The sequence below is a fragment of the Lucilia cuprina genome, chromosome 2 (genome assembly GCF_022045245.1).
Source record: "Lucilia cuprina isolate Lc7/37 chromosome 2, ASM2204524v1, whole genome shotgun sequence".
Lineage (NCBI taxonomy): Eukaryota > Metazoa > Arthropoda > Insecta > Diptera > Calliphoridae > Lucilia > Lucilia cuprina.
Window position 1 is genome coordinate 39,353,842 of NC_060950.1, and position 18,554 is coordinate 39,372,395.

The following is an 18,554-nucleotide window of genomic DNA, read 5'->3' on the forward strand; positions in this document are numbered from 1 at the left end:
CCAGGCAGAACCAATCCAATCAATTGATTTACGTGTTCTTCGTTTTTCATTAGTTAGTTCGCTCAGGCGCTCTTGTATCTGCAACATGTGATGCAATATGAATTCCTTTCTACTTGGCGTAATGTGCTTTTGAACGGTGGATGATATATCGGCCGTCATTTCTATATACTTCTGCAAATCGATGACGTGTATCAGTTTGAAGTGGCCGTCAATAATCCATCCATTACCTTGTTTTAACGAAACCAGGGGTGTTCTGTACTGATAGATTTGTATACCACTTGCAAAAGCAACCAGGTTGAATGCAATGAAATAAAGTTGTTTGAAGAGCATGGCTAAAAGTAGACTTCATAGTGTAAATAATAAAATAGCGTTAATAAAAAAGTAATATAAAAATATCTTATTTTGTATAGTATAAAAGTACCCATCCCCCTTTTTTTTGTGACGAAGAAGGATCTCTCTGTATATAATTATTAAATTGAATTTTTCTTTGGACTTTGCCCATTTAAATTTTTTATGTGTTCTTTGTGAATTTTTCTTCCGCTTTTTGTCATCACTGTCACCCTATTATCTTTTTCAACGATTTCTTTTTTGTAAAGTGCTTTGTTTTTTTCCTTTAATAGTTTTAATATGTACATAAATTCTTTCACCCTTTTGATATTTTTTTTGGACTTTGTCTTTTATTGTTCATCCTTGTAGTGCGAACTGCCATATTTCTTTTAAGCAGATGCCTGAGATCTCGATCTCTTTCAAAATTGGCTCCTACAAATCTATTAAAAATATGTCACGAGGCCTTCTTCTTGTCGTAGAATGGATAGTATTATTATACCTATCAACACAGATTTCAATTAATTCCTTCACTGATAGGTCTGTATATTCACTTCTCAGGCATCTGTACATTTCAATGATTGTTGAGTGCATTCTCTCAACTTGTCCATTAACCTCGCTCCGTTGTGTAGGGGTAAGGTATAATTTAATACCTAGTGTCTTAATGAAGTTTTCAATTAAAGGACTTAAAAAACTACGCTCATTATCAGTAACAAGAATTTTAGGTACTGTAAAATAATGTAAAACTTTAACTATTTTTTTTCTTATTTGAACTAGAGATCTATCCTTAATGGCAAAAAACTTAGCGAATTTTGTAAATTTATCTATACAGGTAATAAACATCTGCCCTTGAATTTCCATAATGTCCATATGAAGAATTTCACACGGGTATTTAGGATCAGGAGTTTCTTGGTGATGTATATGTGGAGGTTTCCTATCATACTTGCACCGGTTACATATATCACAGTTGGCAACGTACTTCCTAATACTAGCATGCATTTGCGGAAAATAGAATTGTTCTAAAATTTGTTCCCTATTTTCTTTGGAATTGCGATGGAATTGCTCTTCTGTGTTCGGCTTCGATTATTTCAAATTGACGCTCCTTTGAAGTAATGTCAGTAACCAGTTTTTGTGTAATTCTAATCTTATATCTAGAAAAATGATCAATATAAATTTCTTGCATAATCCCAAGAAGACTTTCAGGTATTTTAATGCCGTTTATAATATTAGGTCTAAGTTTTTCTTTTAGTATGGCAATAAGTGCCTCTTCGGACCACTCTTTTGAGGATATAAAGTGTCTTGTATATTCACGATGTGGCTCCTCAACTGCTAACATATCTATTCCAATTTTTATAATAATTTGATTTTTGAAAACATTAATAGGTACTTCTACATGTGGTATTAAGTCCGAAGCGTCACGCTCAGCACTATGAACTGTTGCCCCTGATGAAAGTTCGTCATCATCTCGGCCCTCTGATGCAGTTAGAGTGTCATCGGAACCTACATCCATTCCCTCACTTGCTGTATCAGTTGTGGAATGATATAAGTGATTTGAGTTAGTTTTCAATCTCGAAAGGGCATCAGCCACGTGGTTTGATTTACCAGGTTTCTAAATCAACTCGTGGTTATATTCCTCTATACGTGCCTTCCATCTCTTCAGTTTAGCATTAAAGTTTCTATTCCCTAATGCAAACGTCAGAGGATGATGATCAGTATAGATTCTGATTTTTTTTGGCACCATAGAAGTAATTTCTGAGATTGTCTAAAGCCCATACAATGGCCAACATCTCCTTTTCATTAGTAGCATAGTTTTCCTCGGTTTTGTTGAGTGACCGAGAAATATATGCTATGGGCCTATCCTTCCCAATTTCACCCTGAGACAATACGGCACCTAATGCAGTATTAGATGCATCCGTTGTTAGATTGAAAGGTTTTTCAAAATCTGGAAAAGACAGGAGTTCCGCTGTTGTTAACAATGACTTTAAAGCATTGAAGGATTTTAGGGACTCACTGCTTAAAGTAATCGGTACCTTTTTTGACTGGCCCGCTTTTATTTGTGCATGTGCCCCTCTAGTGAGATTTGTAAGAGGTTTCGCGACTTTGGCGTAATCTCGGATGAATCTTCTGTAGTAAGAAGTCATTCCTAAAAAACTTTTCAGTTCCTTCAGGTTTGTTGGAGGTATCAGTTTTTCAATAGATTTGACCTTTGAGGGATCTGGTTTGATTCCCTCAGAACCCACAATATACCCCAGAAATTCTACCTCAGTTTTCATAAAGTGCGTTTTGTCAAGGTTGACTTTTAATTTAGCTGCATCTAGCTTCGCAAATATGGTATCAACGTTCTTCAAATGGTCTTCAATATCTTTTCCAATCACGATGATGTCATCGATATATACATAGCAAATTTTTCCTATGTATTCACGGAGGACATCATCTATCATTCTTTGAAAAATGGCTGGGGCATTTTTTAACCCGAAAGGCAATCTTAAAAATTCAAATTTATTATTTGCTGTTGAAAACGCTGTTTTTTGTATGTCCCTTGGTTTCATTGCTATTTGGTGGAACCCTGATGTGAGATCGATCGTAGTAAAGTATTTCGCTTTCCCTAGACTAGCTAAAGTGGATGTTATATCTGGAATTGGGTAAGTATCCGGAATGGTTACAGAGTTTAAGCGCTTGAAATCAACTACCATTCTGTACTGTTTCTCTCCATTTGGTTTTGGCTTCTTAGGGACGACCCAAATAGGAGAGTTATATGGGCTTTTAGAAGGTCTTATGACTCCTTCTGAAAGTAATTCTGTTATTTGTCTTTCTACTTCTTCCCTCATACAAACTGGGTAAGGGTAACTCTTGGTGTAAATTGGTTCTTCTGTAGTTGTTCTAATTTCAGCTTGCACATTTGAGGATGCCAGTTCGCTTCCATCTAGTGGTCCGAAAAGTGGTTTATATTTGGTTATAAGATTTTCTATTCTAATTCTAATTTTTGGTATGTATTCATCATCTAAGATATAATTTGACTCTATTGTGACTTTTTCTTTTATCTGAAAATGATTCTTTAAAACTAAAACATTTTCCCTTCTATCAACTAAAGCACCTAACTCTTTAAGGGTGTCATCTCCAATAATTCCATCAAATGTTTTCAATTCTGGTAAGACATAAAAGTGGATTGGTTCATCTATCCCTACAAATTTAAAAAATGATCCTTCCCTCAGCTTGAGTCAAACTAAAACTGGGGGAGGACAGATGGTCCATCACCACCCCCTATCCGCCACCCGGGGACGCGCTCGGTAGGAAAAACGGGAAAACTCCCCCCTTCACACTATGGTGAAGGGTATATAAGATTCGGCACAGCCGAATATAGCACTCTTACTTGTTTTTGTATATACTTGAAATCAATAATAAAGGAACTTTTTGGTACTTTTTCGCTCTACACAGGTTTTCTATTAGTTTAAACCTAGAAACATGAAATTGAGCAAGTAGAGCCCGGAATAAATAATTTTTATTAAAAGAACATTTTAGTACTTTTTCATCCTTCGACCGGTATTTATTATACCCTTCATCTTCGTGAGAAGGATATATATAAGTTTGTCATTCCGTTTGTAATATTCTGGATCCTTATAGATAACGGAGTCGATTAAGCCATGTCCGTCTGTCTATCTGTCTGTTGAAATCAGTTTTTAGAGGACCCCAGATATCGGCGAGATCCGAATCTTCAATAATTCTGTTAGACATGCTTTCGAAGATCGCTATTTAAAATCAAGTAAATCGGTCGATAAGTAACGGAGATATGAGTAAAAAACTGAGACAACCTCTGAAAATGATATCAAAAAATGTCACATTTTTTCATGCTTTGTTAAATAAGCAACAACAACAACACTGTATATTAGAAAAAGATGTACACGTGTGTGTACATCGTTTTGTATGCTGTTGGCGTCATTGAGTTGTGTATTTTGTTTTTGTAAATTCTGTTCGTATATTTGGATGTAGGTTGGTTTTATTGCGTTGTTATACCCTTCACCTTCGTGAGAAGGGTATATATAAGTTTGTCATTCCGTTTGTAATTTCTATAATATAATTTTCCGACCCTATAAAGTATATATATTCTGGATCCTTATAGATAGCGGAGTCGATTAAGCCATGTCCGTCTGTCTGTCTGTTGAAATCAGTTTTTAGAGGTCCCCAGATATCGGCGAGACCCGAATCTTCAATAATTCAGTTAGACATGCTTTCGAGAAGTTCGCTATTTAAAATCAGCAAAGTCGGTCTATAAATAGCGGAGATATGAGCAAAAATCCGAGACAACCTCTGAAAATTTCATCAAAAAAGCCACATTTTTTTCATGCTCTGTTAAAAAAACAACAACAACACTATATATTAGAAAAAGATGTACATGTGCGTGTGGAGATGTATTTGGTTTTATTCAGCTGTGTATTTTTTTGTATGTTTGTTGCTGTATTACAGTACAACGGTTAATATTTCTTTCTGCTACAGTTTATATTTGTTTGTGTGTATGTTATGTGTGCAGAGATACAAAATAAATAAAAACTGTTTTTTAAAACATACTTGTTGAAGGGTATATAAGATTCGGCACAGCCGAATATAGAAATATTACTTGTTTATTTTGTTTTTCGTTATGTGTTTTTAGATGTCTGTTGTTTTAGATGCCTTGTGTATTTTGTTTTTTATTTCGTTTAGCTTTGTTGTTCATTTCATTTTGTTTTGCTTTTGGTGTAATAATAATATAGTCGAAGAAAAATTTAAAATTAAATAAAACTAAACTAGACATGCTTTCGAGAAGATCGCTATTTAAAATCAGCAAAATCGGTCGGTAAATAACGGAGATATGAACAAAAATCCGAGACAACCTCTGAAAATTTCATCAAAAAATTGTTATAAAAACAACAAGAACACTGAATATAGAAAAAGATTTACATGTGTGTGTGTAGATGTATTTGGTTTTATTCAGCTGTGTATTTTTTTGTATGTTTGAAATCCAATATACACAGCAAAAAAAATATGATTTACATTTTTTGTTAAAATAAAATAATTTTTCCTTTTGTTTTGCAAATATATTTTTTAATGAATAGAAAAAGTATTTAAAACGTTTTTAATTATATAAGAGTAGATTGTGAATTATTGTACAATATTTTTTTATGCGAATAATGTAAGTTTGAAATTAAAAACTAACACAAATTTTTTCCAAGTGCATTTTAAAACAATTTTTTTACGATAAACAAAAACAAAATCTACGTCTCGTAAATGTTTACCAGCAATGAATACGAAAGTGTTGTTGTTTTACTCTTGCTTGTATACTTTTAAGAACAACAACAATGTATTGCTAAGGTTAAGCGCATATAAGTGTATAGAAAACACACTGTCTATAGCTAAGCGCATTTACAAAAACAAAAGAGTACCAAGCGCATAGGGCTTGGGCACCCTTGGTTTGGATGCTGTTGGCGTTGCGTTGTTATTCTTGTTTTTGTTTTTCTGTGTTTTTCGTTATGTAAGTTAAGGTTTTCTAAGTGGTGTATTTTAAAAAAATATTAAGGCGCTCCAACTGCGCCTGATAAATGAAACTCACAAGGAAAAATATAATATAATATTACAATTAATTTTATTAATTTAAATTTAAATAATGATTAATTAACTAATAATCGCTCCGTTCGATGTCTCAGCCAAGACTGACGTTCGTCGGCCACACTTGTTGGCACCTTGGTTCATTTATCATATTGCACCAACATGCGCGACGATATAAACGCTGATCAAGCAAGATGGTTATTGCAAGAAATCAATTTGTAATTAGAGCGGATACGCGTGTATGAAAAGAGCTTATATTGCAGAAATGATTTTGTTGGCAGTGCCAACACCGTTGTTAACTCCTCCCTCCTTAAATATCTGAGTCCCGCAAATCTGGTGGTCTGTGGTTGATAACTGAAAGTGTACTTTCGGGAGATTTAATTTTCTTGTTTATTGATACCTTAGCCAGCCAATGCACACTACCATAGATCCAATGATCATGACGTTAATGCCAATTGAGCTATTAAATTTCGTACCCAATTGATCTATTCGGTTTAAATTGTTGAGGCTAATTTCATGAACGTACTTGATGTCCAGCAACAGATCATCGTGTGTAATATTTGCAAATACAGGCGGTAAGGCTTGGGTCCTCATAATAAAGCTACTCGAGTAGGTGTGATTTCGAATTACCACTGACTCATTAGAAAGTTGAAGCAGGTAAGTTCCATTTAAGAAAGTAGTTGTACCGTTGGATTCAACAAGACCTTTGAAATTTGTTACATAGACCTTTGAAATTTGTTACATCCTCGTCCAACACCTCAAAAATCTCTTCTAGAGTAAGTCTGTATCTACATTTTGCTGCTCCACCCCTTAGGATCCGATTAAGGCAATCGTCCTCCTTCAGTCTAGTTACAGATGATCCTTTGCATACCGTGGAGTTGTTAATTGAGAGACAGTTATCAATAATACCATAGATTTCAGCTGCATTTATTAGGATTTTGTTGAACTGTAGATCGATTTGCCTTCCTTCATTAATAGTAGCTCTTGTTAGGAGTAAGTTATATACGTTTTCCCCAAGTTTTGGTATTGAAAGGATATATAATAGGAGTGAACCGTTCGTGTAGACGGAAGGCATTCCATGTTCCACTGCTTCTATTGCATTACTATAAGGTAGCGTTTCCAACTCGTCAATTATTCTGTTTATTTCAGCTTGATCTAATAAGTTGGTGTTTATTATCCCACTTTTGGCCATCTGGCACGCTCTGACAATTTCATTTATCTCATCTTTCAAAATAATTATCTCATTGATGGTACTTTGCTCAACAAAGGCAAGGTCTTTACCGCTAGTTATATTGTTTAGTCTCACGATTAGCTCATTAATCTTTTCTACAGCTTGATTCATTGTCTGATGAAGCTCTTTGTTTATTTTATACTGCTCATTATTATTTGCGATGATACTTTCTTGGCTCTTAAGTATGGTATTCCAATCTGTCGCATCAGGGTTTCCAGCCACCCATTTCCAGGCAGAACCAATCCAATCAATTGATTTACATGTTCTTCGTTTTTCATTAGTTAGTTCGCTCAGGCGCTCTTGTATCTGCAACATGTGATGCAATATGAATTCCTTGTTTCTACTTGGCGGGATGTGCTTTTGAACGGTGGATGATATATCGGCCGTCATTTCTATATACTTCTGCAAATCGATGACGTGTATCAGTTTGAAGTGGCCGTCAATAATCCATCCATTACCTTGTTTTAACGAAACCAGGGGTGTTCTGTACTGATAGATTTGTATACCACTTGCAAAAGCAACCAGGTTGAATGCAATGAAATAAAGTTGTTTGAAGAGCATGGCTAAAAGTAGACTTCATAGTGTAAATAATAAAATAGCGTTAATAAAAAAGTAATATAAAAATATCTTATTTTGTATAGTATAAAAAGTACCCATCCCTTTTTTTTTTTGTGACGAAGAAGGATCTCTCTGTATATAATTATTAAATTGAATTTTTCTTTGGACTTTGCCCATTTAAATTTTTTATGTGTTCTTTGTGAATTTTTCTTCCGTTTTTTGTCATCACTGTCACCGTATTATCTTTTTCAACGATTTCTTTTTTGTAAAGTGCTTTGTTTTTTCCTTTAATAGTTTTAATATGTACATAAATTCTATCACCCTTTCGATATTTTTTTGGACTTTGTCTTTTTTTGTTCATCCTTGTAGTGCGAACTGCCATATTTCTTTTAAGCAGATGCCTGAGATCTCGATTTACTTTGTTCTGTACGGATAAAAGTCTTTCAAAATTCGCTCCTACAAATCTATTAAAAAATAAGTCACGAGGCCTTCTTCTTGTCGTAGAATGGATAGTATTATTATACCTATCAACACAGATTTCAATTAATTCCTTCACTGATAGGTCTGTATATTCACTTCTCAGGCATCTGTATATTTCAATAATTGTTGAGTGCATTCTCTCAACTTGTCCATTAACCTCGCTCCGTTGTGTAGGGGTAAGGTATAATTTAATACCTAGTGTCTTAATGAAGTATTCAATTAAAGGACTTAAAAAACTACGCTCATTATCAGTAACAAGAATTTTAGGTACTGTAAAATAATGTAAAACTTTAACTATTTTTTTTTCTTATTTGAACTAGAGATCTATCCTTAATGGCAAAAAACTTAGCGAATTTTGTAAATTTATCTATACAGGTAATAAACTTCTGCCCTTGAATTTCCATAATGTCCATGTGAAGAATTTCACACGGGTATTTAGGATCAGGAGTTTCTTGGTGATGTATATGTGGAGGTTTTCTATCATACTTGCACCGGTTACATACATCACAGTTGGCAACGTACTTCCTAATACTAGCATGCATTTGCGGAAAATAGAATTGTTCTAAAATTTGTTCCCTATTTTCTTTGGAATTGCGATGTGCTCTTCTGTGTTCGGCTTCGATTATTTCAAATTGACGCTCCTTTGAAGTAATGTCAGTAACCAGTTTTTGTGTAATTCTAATCTTATATCTAGAAAAATGATCAATATAAATTTCTTGCATAATCCCAAGAAGACTTTCAGGTATTTTAATGCCGTTTATAATATTAGGTCTAAGTTTTTCTTTTAGTATGGCAATAAGTGCCTCTTCGGACCACTCTTTTGAGGATATAAAGTGTCTTGTATATCCACGATGTGGCTCCTCAACTGCTAACATATCTATTCCAATTTTTATAATAATTTGATTTTTGAAAACATTAATAGGTACTTCTAATGTGGTATTAAGTCCGAAGCGTCACGCTCAGCACTATGAACTGTTGCCCCTGATGAAAGTTCGTCATCATCTCGGCCCTCTGATGCAGTTAGAGTGTCATCGGAACCTACATCCATTCCCTCACTTGCTGTATCAGTTGTGGAATGATATAAGTGATTTGAGTTAGTTTTCAATCTCGAAAGGGCATCGCCACGTGGTTTGATTTACCAGGTTTATAAATCAACTCGTGGTTATTTCATTAGTAGCATAGTTTTCCTCGGTTTTGTTGAGTGACCGAGAAATATATGCTATGGGCCTATCCTTCCCAATTTCATCCTGAGACAATACGGCACCTAATGCAGTATTAGATGCATCCGTTGTTAGATTGAAAGGTTTTTCAAAATCTGGAAAAGACAGGAGTTCCGCTGTTGTTAACAATGACTTTAAAGCATTGAAGGATTTTAGGGACTCATTGCTTAAAGTAATCGGTACCTTTTTTGACTGGCCCGCTTTTATTTGTGCATGTGCCCCTCTAGTGAGATTTGTAAGAGGTTTCGCGACTTTGGCGTAATCTCGGATGAATCTTCTGTAGTAAGAAGTCATTCCTAAAAAACTTTTCAGTTCCTTCAGGTTTGTTGGAGGTATCAGTTTTTCAATAGATTTGACCTTTGAGGGATCTGGTTTGATTCCCTCAGAACCCACAATATACCCCAGAAATTCTACCTCAGTTTTCATAAAGTGCGTTTTGTCAAGGTTGACTTTTAATTTAGCTGCATCTAGCTTCGCAAATATGGTATCAACGTTCCTCAAATGGTCTTCAATATCTTTTCCAATCACGATGATGTCATCGATATATACATAGCAAATTTTTCCTATGTATTCACGGAGGACATCATCTATCATTCTTTGAAAAATGGCTGGGGCATTTTTTAACCCGAAAGGCAATCTTAAAAATTCAAATTTACCATTTGCTGTTGAAAACGCTGTTTTTTGTATGTCCCTTGGTTTCATTGCTATTTGGTGGAACCCTGATGTGAGATCGATCGTAGTAAAGTATTTCGCTTTCCCTAGACTAGCTAAAGTGGATGTTATATCTGGAATTGGGTAAGTATCCGGAATGGTTACAGAGTTTAAGCGCTTGAAATCAACTACCATTCTGTACTGTTTCTCTCCATTTGGTTTTGGCTTCTTAAGGACGACCCAAATAGGAGAGTTATATGGGCTTTTAGAAGGTCTTATGACTCCTTCTGAAAGTAATTCTGTTATTTGTCTTTCTACTTCTTCCCTCATACAAACTGGGTAAGGGTAACTCTTGGTGTAAATTGGTTCTTCTGTAGTTGTTCTAATTTCTGCTTGCACATTTGAGGATGCCAGTTCGCTTCCATCTAGTGGTCCGAAAAGTGGTTTATATTTGGTTATAAGACTTTCTATTCTAATTCTAATTTTTGGTATGTATTCATCATCTAAGATATAATTTGACTCTATTGTGACTTTTTCTTTTAGTGGGATCTGAAAATGATTCTTTAAAACTAAAATATTTTTCTTTCTATCAACTAAAGCACCTAACTCTTTAAGGGTGTCATCTCCAATAATTCCATCAAATGTTTTCAATTCTGGTAAGACATAAAAGTGGATTGGTTCATCTATCCCTACAAATTTAAAAAATGATCCTACAACCTTCCGTTCAATATTTACATTTCCTCCCACCGATTTTACACTTATTGGCTTTTCTAAAGGTATGCTACCTTTTGATAAGCGCGGACTACAAAAGTTCTTATTAGAACCAGTGTCGATCAGGAAACATAAAACATCTCCAGCTGTAGAATTATATTCTATATAGGGTGGGCTTGAGGGCCTTCCCCCATAAAATTTTCTTCTAGGTTGCTTATTAATTATATGTATTTCTGAAGCAGCTCTTTTTCTTGTCGTTCTTGGATTGTTAATATAGTTAACCCGGCGTGATTGTATTGACCTATCAGTCTCCATAGGCTCATATTTAATCGCCGGATACCGCGGGGGTATGTCTGGTTTGTTAGGGGTGTACGCATTCGCTCTTGAGCTTGAAAAATTATTAGTAGGATTATGCTGCCAATTTTTAGGACGAGAATTCTGCGATTGCCATCCCGATCGCATGGGAAATGACTTTGGTGGCCTTGAAGGTCCAGAACCATGCCCTGTACTTGCGCATGATAAATCCTGAGCTTTGGTGTACAGGATATTGTTCCTCATCGTCAAATTCTGTAGCTCTAGGCAAGCAGAATATGCTTCAGGAAGTGTTGTCGGTCGCTGGATAATAATCATACGTGAAAGCTCTGGCATTAGCCCGCGTATGAAGATATCGAGCGATCTGTTCCGGTATGTTTCCACCAGAGCCCTGATTATTTCCACACTATATGATTCCGTTTTGAGTTTGTTAATAATCAAAGATAGTTGGCGGTTTATCGTAGAATAAAACTCGTCAACCGTTGAAGATCCCTGTGACAGCTGATTTAGCTGGTGTTCCAAGGTTTGAACATCCCGCTTATCAGCGTAATGAAGTGACAAAATTCTTTTTATTTCCGCCCAATCGCTATCAAATACATTGTACGAAATCAATGCTGTATCTGCAGCGCCAATGATTTTCTGGCGAACGCTTTGTAGGATAGCACGGTAAATTGGTTTTTCTTTAACTATCACAAAATCCTTTAACACTGTCTCGACAGAATGCACCCATGAAATGTATTGCGTTGGATTTCCTTCAAAGGACCTCAATTCTTTTACACTATCGGGGAGACGACTAATATCTTTCAAATCACTTTCTGTGCGTGGCCGTTGAAGAGGACTATCATCAAGAACCACGGAACATGTTGCGGCAGCCTGACTATTTTCAAGACGTTCTAACCTACTCAGAACCTGACCTAGTGCATCGTTACTAAGACAGGTCTCAACATTACTTATCCTATTCTCTACTACCTTGATCTGTTCCATAAAACGATTTATGGCTCCCGTCAAGGTAGTTACTGTTGATTTTAACTCTTCCATTTTGTGATGACAAAAATAAGAAAACTTCACTCACCTGTATATTTGACAGAGTAGATCCTTAATCGTTTTCACATACACTTCACTTTAAATTTGTTTCTCTTTTTAAATAATCTTATTTCTATTTTTCAATATTTTTTATATATTATTTTTAATTCTTTTCATGAATACAAAAATAATTTTTATATATATTTTTTTTAAATTTAAATTTTTCAGAAATATTTAATTTTTTATTTATTTCTTCTGATAATTTTACACTTTAGATTTTTATTCTTTAATTTATTTCATTTAATTTTTTCTTTTTTAATCTTTTATCTAATTTTTTCTTTTTTCAATTTATAAATATTTTAGGTTCTTTCTTTTAGATTTTTATTCTTTAATTTATTTCATTTAATCTTTTATCTTTTTTATTATTTTATCTTTTATCTTTATCCACTTAAGAAAACCTTTTTCTCCCCGCGGAAGCTCCGTATGGTTCCCGTTTAGATATCCACTTTTATAATCGTGGATTCCTACTAGGGTACGGTTACTTCACTTTCGCTCCGGTAACCTTCTGTGGTACTTTTTGTTTTTAAACCACCAGGAATACCAGGTTGGCGAAGGAGGAGATAGGACAATTATTATTATTAATTTTTTTGTTATATTTCTGGAGGGCTCCGTAGAGATCGCAGAAATCACTTTATTTAAGTTATACTTTTTTGTTATATTTCTGGAGTGCTCCGTAGAGATCGCAGAAATTTTATTATAAGGACTACTTACTAGTAGGTCCCTGCTCGGGCGCCACTTAAGGTTTTCTAAGTGGTGTATTTTAAAAAAATATTAAGGCGCTCCAACTGCGCCTGATAAATGAAACTCACAAGGAAAAATATAATATAATATTACAATTAATTTTATTAATTTAAATTTAAATAATGATTAATTAACTAATAATCGCTCCGTTCGATGTCTCAGCCAAGACTGACGTTCGTCGGCCACACTTGTTGGCACCTTGGTTCATTTATCATATTGCACCAACATGCGCGACGATATAAACGCTGATCAAGCAAGATGGTTATTGCAAGAAATCAATTTGTAATTACTTAGAGCGGATACGCGTGTATGAAAAGAGCTTATATTGCAGAAATGATTTTGTTGGCAGTGCCAACACCGTTGTTAACTTGTATGTTTAGATGTCTGCTGGTTTAGATGCCTTGTGTGTTTTGTGTTTTATTTCGTTTAGCGTTGTTGTTGTTGTTCTTTTTGTTTAGCTTTTGATGTAATAATAATGTAGTCAGGAAAAAATTTAAAATTTATAAAAGATGTTTAAAATACACTATGGTGAAGGATATATAGCCGAATATAGCACTCTTACTTGTTGTTGTTCTTTTTGTTTAGCTTTTGATGTAATAATAATGTAGTCGGGAAAAAATTTAAAATTTATAAAAGATGTTAAATTTAAAAAAAAACTATGGTGAAGGGTATATAAGATTCGGCACAGCCGAACATATCACTCTTACTTGTTTTAAGTTTTTATTATAATATAGAACCTAGGAAAATTAAATTAAAGAATATAAAGTATAGATTAAATAATGAGCATTCAAAAATTGAAACCGAAAACCGGTTTACCGTGTTTTTTAACATTAAAAACCGACCGGTTTCGAACCGGTTTTTTTAATTACCTTATTTTATATAATACATATACATATGTACAATAAACATATATACATATATAAAAAGCCGACAAAATTACGCAAATATGTAAAGAGTTTCAATAAATCGAATGAAAACTAAAAAGGGCTCCAATATTTTGTTAAAAACCAAGGCGGTAAAGAGTTAATGTTAATAACCGATGTTAAACACAGATAGAATTCATTATCATGTAATTATGGAAATGTGTAAATCATGATTTGCTAGAATTTGCTTTAATACATACAGTTAATCACAAAAATGAGCATACAGAAATACTAAACACAGATAGAATTCATTATCATGTAATTATGGAAATGTGTAAATCATGATTTGCTAGAATTTTCTTTAATACATACAGTTAATCACAAAAATGAGCATACAGAAATACTGACGATTGGTTTTATTAAAAAAAAACATATTATTTTTGCAAAAAAACAAGAAAGTAACAGATTTATTTATTAAAAACAATTATGATAATTATTATTCACTACTTTTTTTCTTCATATTTTGGTTCTTTCAGTTCTCATTTAAGCTTAAGTTAAAGTTAGGTACAAAATTTACGTCACAAAAGTAAGTATACAGATCATTTCAGTAAATATTTGGTTTAATGATATTAACAAAATTTAAGAAAAATGTACTTGTATAATTACTTTTTAATAAAATATTTTTTTATTTTTAGTTCCGAAATCTTGAAATTTGGGACGATTGGCTCCGGAATTAATTAGTAGAAAAGTTTTTTCTCATTTCTACGATTTTTTTCCACTTTAGACCCCGGATTGTGAATCTGGTGGTCATTGAACCCTCCAAATGATGCATTGGAAATATAATTTTTAACTTTTGAAAAGAGTTGTTATTTCGAAATTCATGTTATATGCATGGATTTGGCTATTTTGAACACAGTACGTTCTTAAAAACCCGAAATTTAACTCCGATTTCTTAAGGCTTACAACATAAACTTTAAAATTTGGATAATTCTATATATTTTCTTTAATTTAAACAGGTTTTCCAAATACTCCGATTTCCAAAGCATACAATAATGCTACCAATCATATCTTGATATACTCGATACAATAACCATGTTTTATGGATCGGACATTTTATTTGTTCTAGCAACAAATTTAGATGTATCCGTGTTCAAAATTGTTCAATTCGTATTCATACCACCAATTAAGCCTGATTTAATATAAAAATCATCAAAGTAGGTTACCTAGGACATGTAAAATTTTTAAACTCGTGCCATTTTTTTGTTTTTCATCCAAATACAAAGTTATAGGCATTTACAAATTTAGTGATGCAAAATTTACGATACCTTGGTGCGCCTTTTTTGAATACCGGGCGTAATTTTGGACCAAATGGACTCAATTTTTTCCTGTTAGTTAGACAATATCATAATCAATATCATTTACAGATTCAAAAATATACGTTTTTCAATTTAAAAATTCAAAAAATTTTATATTTTTGCCGTTTTTTTTTTGCCAAAAATGTGTCTTAACTCTTTTATTAATAAAATAAAATTTTCTTTAAGAACATATAACAATTTTATAGTTTTCTAAAAGGTATCTTTACGCAGAAAGCTTTGGCGTAAAAAACTTGTCCTATTTTTTGAAAATGTTGCCACTGCGACCTTCCGAATATGACCTTTTTTATCAAATCTTCAATTTTGGGCGACATGTTCTAAAATCCCAAAGCTTGGATCAGAAAACTGAAAGCAGTTTTGGAAACCTCAATATGTTTTCTATTTACTCCAAAAGTATTTCCCAGCCCTGAAAGAAATGTGGACCCTATGGGGAAAAATGTAAAAAATCCCATTTTTGGGATTTTCATTCCTATTTTTGGGAATTGCAGGATGCCCTTTGACCTTTTCATTTTTTTTTTTGCATTTTCTTATTTGAAATGACAAATTTAACAAGCGTTGAAAATTTCATTGAATTTTGTTCATAAATAAAGATTTTGTCATATATTACATATTTGTTTAATTTCTAAAACTATGATTTATATCAAAATTTTAATAGGGTCGCAGATAGATACAACAATTTAGTCCATATTTATTCCTCAATATAATTTTTTAGTTAGATATGGAAATTCTCGACCCTTTACAAAATATTTCAAGCCAATATCTCAATTACATTCAAAAATATGTTCATTTAAACCTGTATCCTTTAATTTCATCTTTTTCATATTTTAGTATTAAATATGACAGAACATATTTAAATCTTATATTTACCTATTTTCTATTTGTTTGCTTATCCTTATAATTGAAAGATCCTATTATGCTTAAATTTTCAGAAATTTATAACTATTTTTTACCTCAATTTTTTGGACAGATCATTTCGTTCTGTTTCGTTTATGATCATATAGGTAAAAATATAATATAATAAGAAATATCAATGACTGAATTACAGTTTATAGTAATAAGTATAGTCCTAAGTGTTAATAGGTAGACAATTCGTAATTTTTTACTTTGGAATACCTGTATCGGAAATGACAAAAATTGGTATATAAGTAAACTTCTCAATAAAGATTACATTAAAGTACGAAGAGTTGTGTTCCGTTTTATGGAGTGTATAAGACATTTCAAATTATATAAAAACTACATATAGTAGAAAAGTAGACAAAACAGGCATATCAAAAATTTAAAACTTTTTAAAACTTTTTGATGTAAAAAGTAAGTCTGTGGATGGAAATCAAAAGAAATTTCGATTAAAATTTTGTAGTTGGATGGAAACTACTACGGAAATCTCAACTTACAACACATCAACAGGAGCGCCTTGCAAGTCATACGAAGACTTATGTTCAAGGTAAAAAAGAGGGTCACACAAAAACTTTTTTCAATATCAAATGAGGAAATTGCTGATACATTTAACGAAATGCTGAAAAAGGAAAACTAACCTATGGATTCCGTACATATTGCAACTATTCTTCCTAATGTATCACCAAAACGACTTAAGCGAATTGTGGAAAGTATACCAACATCACAATCAATTTTTACTGAAGAGGAAGCAATAGCGCTTATGTTGGAACTGGGTCTCAGTCGAAATAAGTACCAAATGTTAATGATGTGGAAGCTTGTATTGATATATCATCTTTGCTCGAAAACACAGCATCAAGAATTATGTCAGACTTTTCAAAAGATCAACTACGGAAAATTCATAACTGTGATGTTGTCTTAATGTGTAAGTGGTGATATGACGGTGTATTTATGTCATCATTAGTGCCATTACGAATTCGTTCATATTCCCTTAATCCATCATCGTCAAGCATCGGAAATTCATTTGAAGATATATGGATCAATACAATTCCGGGTTCAAAAAATTTTTGTAGACCCATTGGATTTGAATATATAAAGGAGTCAAAGAAAACAACAATAGTGGAATATTTAAAAGATGAAATAAATGCACTGGAGCCCATTTGCATAAAAATAAAAGAATTCTATATTAACGTATCATATCAGCTAAGCTTAACAATGATTGATGGAAAGGTCAGCAATGCCATAACAGAAACTTCTTCCTTCTGGAGATGCTCAATATGTAATGAGAAAAAGTCGCAATTCTCAAATATAAACAAAAGCAGAAGTATTAATGAAGAAGTCCTGTCTTTCGGAATTTCACCACTTCATGCCAGAATATGATTTTTGGATTACTTTTTACAAACAGCATACGACCTCAAATATAAAACTGTGCTAGAGAATCTTACTAAATCAACAAAAAATAATCAAGAATTGAAAGAACTGAGAGCTGCGGAAAAAAGCAGAATCCAAGAAGAATTTAAAGTTCAGATGGGATTAAACATCGACAACCCATTCCAAGTTGAGGTAGTTCAAATGACGGTAATACGGCGAGAAGGTTTTTTAGTGATTTTGAAATTACTTCAATAATAACTGGAATCGACAAGGAGTTGCTTCGAAGAGTTAAAACTATTTTAATGGCACTGAATAGTAAACATAAAATTAATGGAAATCGATTTGGGGAATATAAGATATTTTTAATAGTTTCTTCTGATCTTCTGATCCTGTTCTTTTAACTATGCGAAAAAGATGGGTTTGTTATGAAACTCTATCATCTCAAAACAAGGAAGATTTAAAGGACTTATATTACCTTCTGGATAAGTGTACCGATATGACAGATTATTTTATAGAAAATAAGTAGTGTTAGGAATTAACTATTTAAGTAGGTTGTAAGAATTAATTGTATTATGTTTAAGATAAACAGTTCAAATAAAAAAGCAATTATACTAACTGATGATATTGTATTAAATTGTGTTTTATATTTCGGTGGGCGGGAAAGGTTGGTATGGGGTGATTTAGGTGTTGTTGTGCATGGCTCATAATAAAATTATAATTTTTTATTGTATATACAATGTTATAGTCTTTAATAATTAACTAAATAATTTTTAAAAATTGTCCAAATATTTTATTCAACACCAAATGTATGTTCTGTCATACTTAATACTAAAATATGAAAAAGATGACATTAAAGGACACAGGTTTAAATGAACATATTTTTGAATGTAATTGAGATATTGGCTTGAAATTTTTTGTCGAGAATTTCCATATCTAACTAAAAAATGATATTAAGGGATAAATATGGACTAAATTGTTGTAGCTATCTGCGACCCTATTAAAATTTTGATATAAATCATAGTTATAGAAATTTAACATATATGTAATATATGACAAAATCTTTATTTATGAACAAAACTCAATGAAATCTTCAACGCTTGTTAAATTTGTCATTTCAAATAAGAAAATGCAAAAAAAATTGAAAAAGTCAAAGGGCATCCCGCAATTC

General features: G+C 32.9%; 2 protein-coding genes across 2 annotated transcripts; both read right to left on the reverse strand.

Moving 5' to 3' along the window:
- Positions 1-1,357: 1,357 nt before the first annotated feature.
- Positions 1,358-13,169, reverse strand: LOC124420803. The gene is made up of 4 exons (XM_046954984.1): positions 12,859-13,169; positions 6,622-7,695; positions 2,063-2,266; positions 1,358-1,845 (listed from the first exon to the last, which is right to left on the reverse strand). The coding sequence occupies exons 2-4, from the start codon at positions 7,691-7,693 to the stop codon at positions 1,358-1,360; spliced, it is 1,764 nt and encodes a 587-aa protein (XP_046810940.1). The 5' UTR covers positions 7,694-7,695; positions 12,859-13,169.
- LOC124420804 lies at positions 9,099-12,880 on the reverse strand. Its single transcript, XM_046954987.1, has 3 exons — positions 12,654-12,880; positions 10,047-12,149; positions 9,099-9,229 (listed from the first exon to the last, which is right to left on the reverse strand). The coding sequence occupies exons 2-3, from the start codon at positions 12,100-12,102 to the stop codon at positions 9,099-9,101; spliced, it is 2,187 nt and encodes a 728-aa protein (XP_046810943.1). The 5' UTR covers positions 12,103-12,149; positions 12,654-12,880.
- Positions 13,170-18,554: the final 5,385 nt, after the last annotated feature.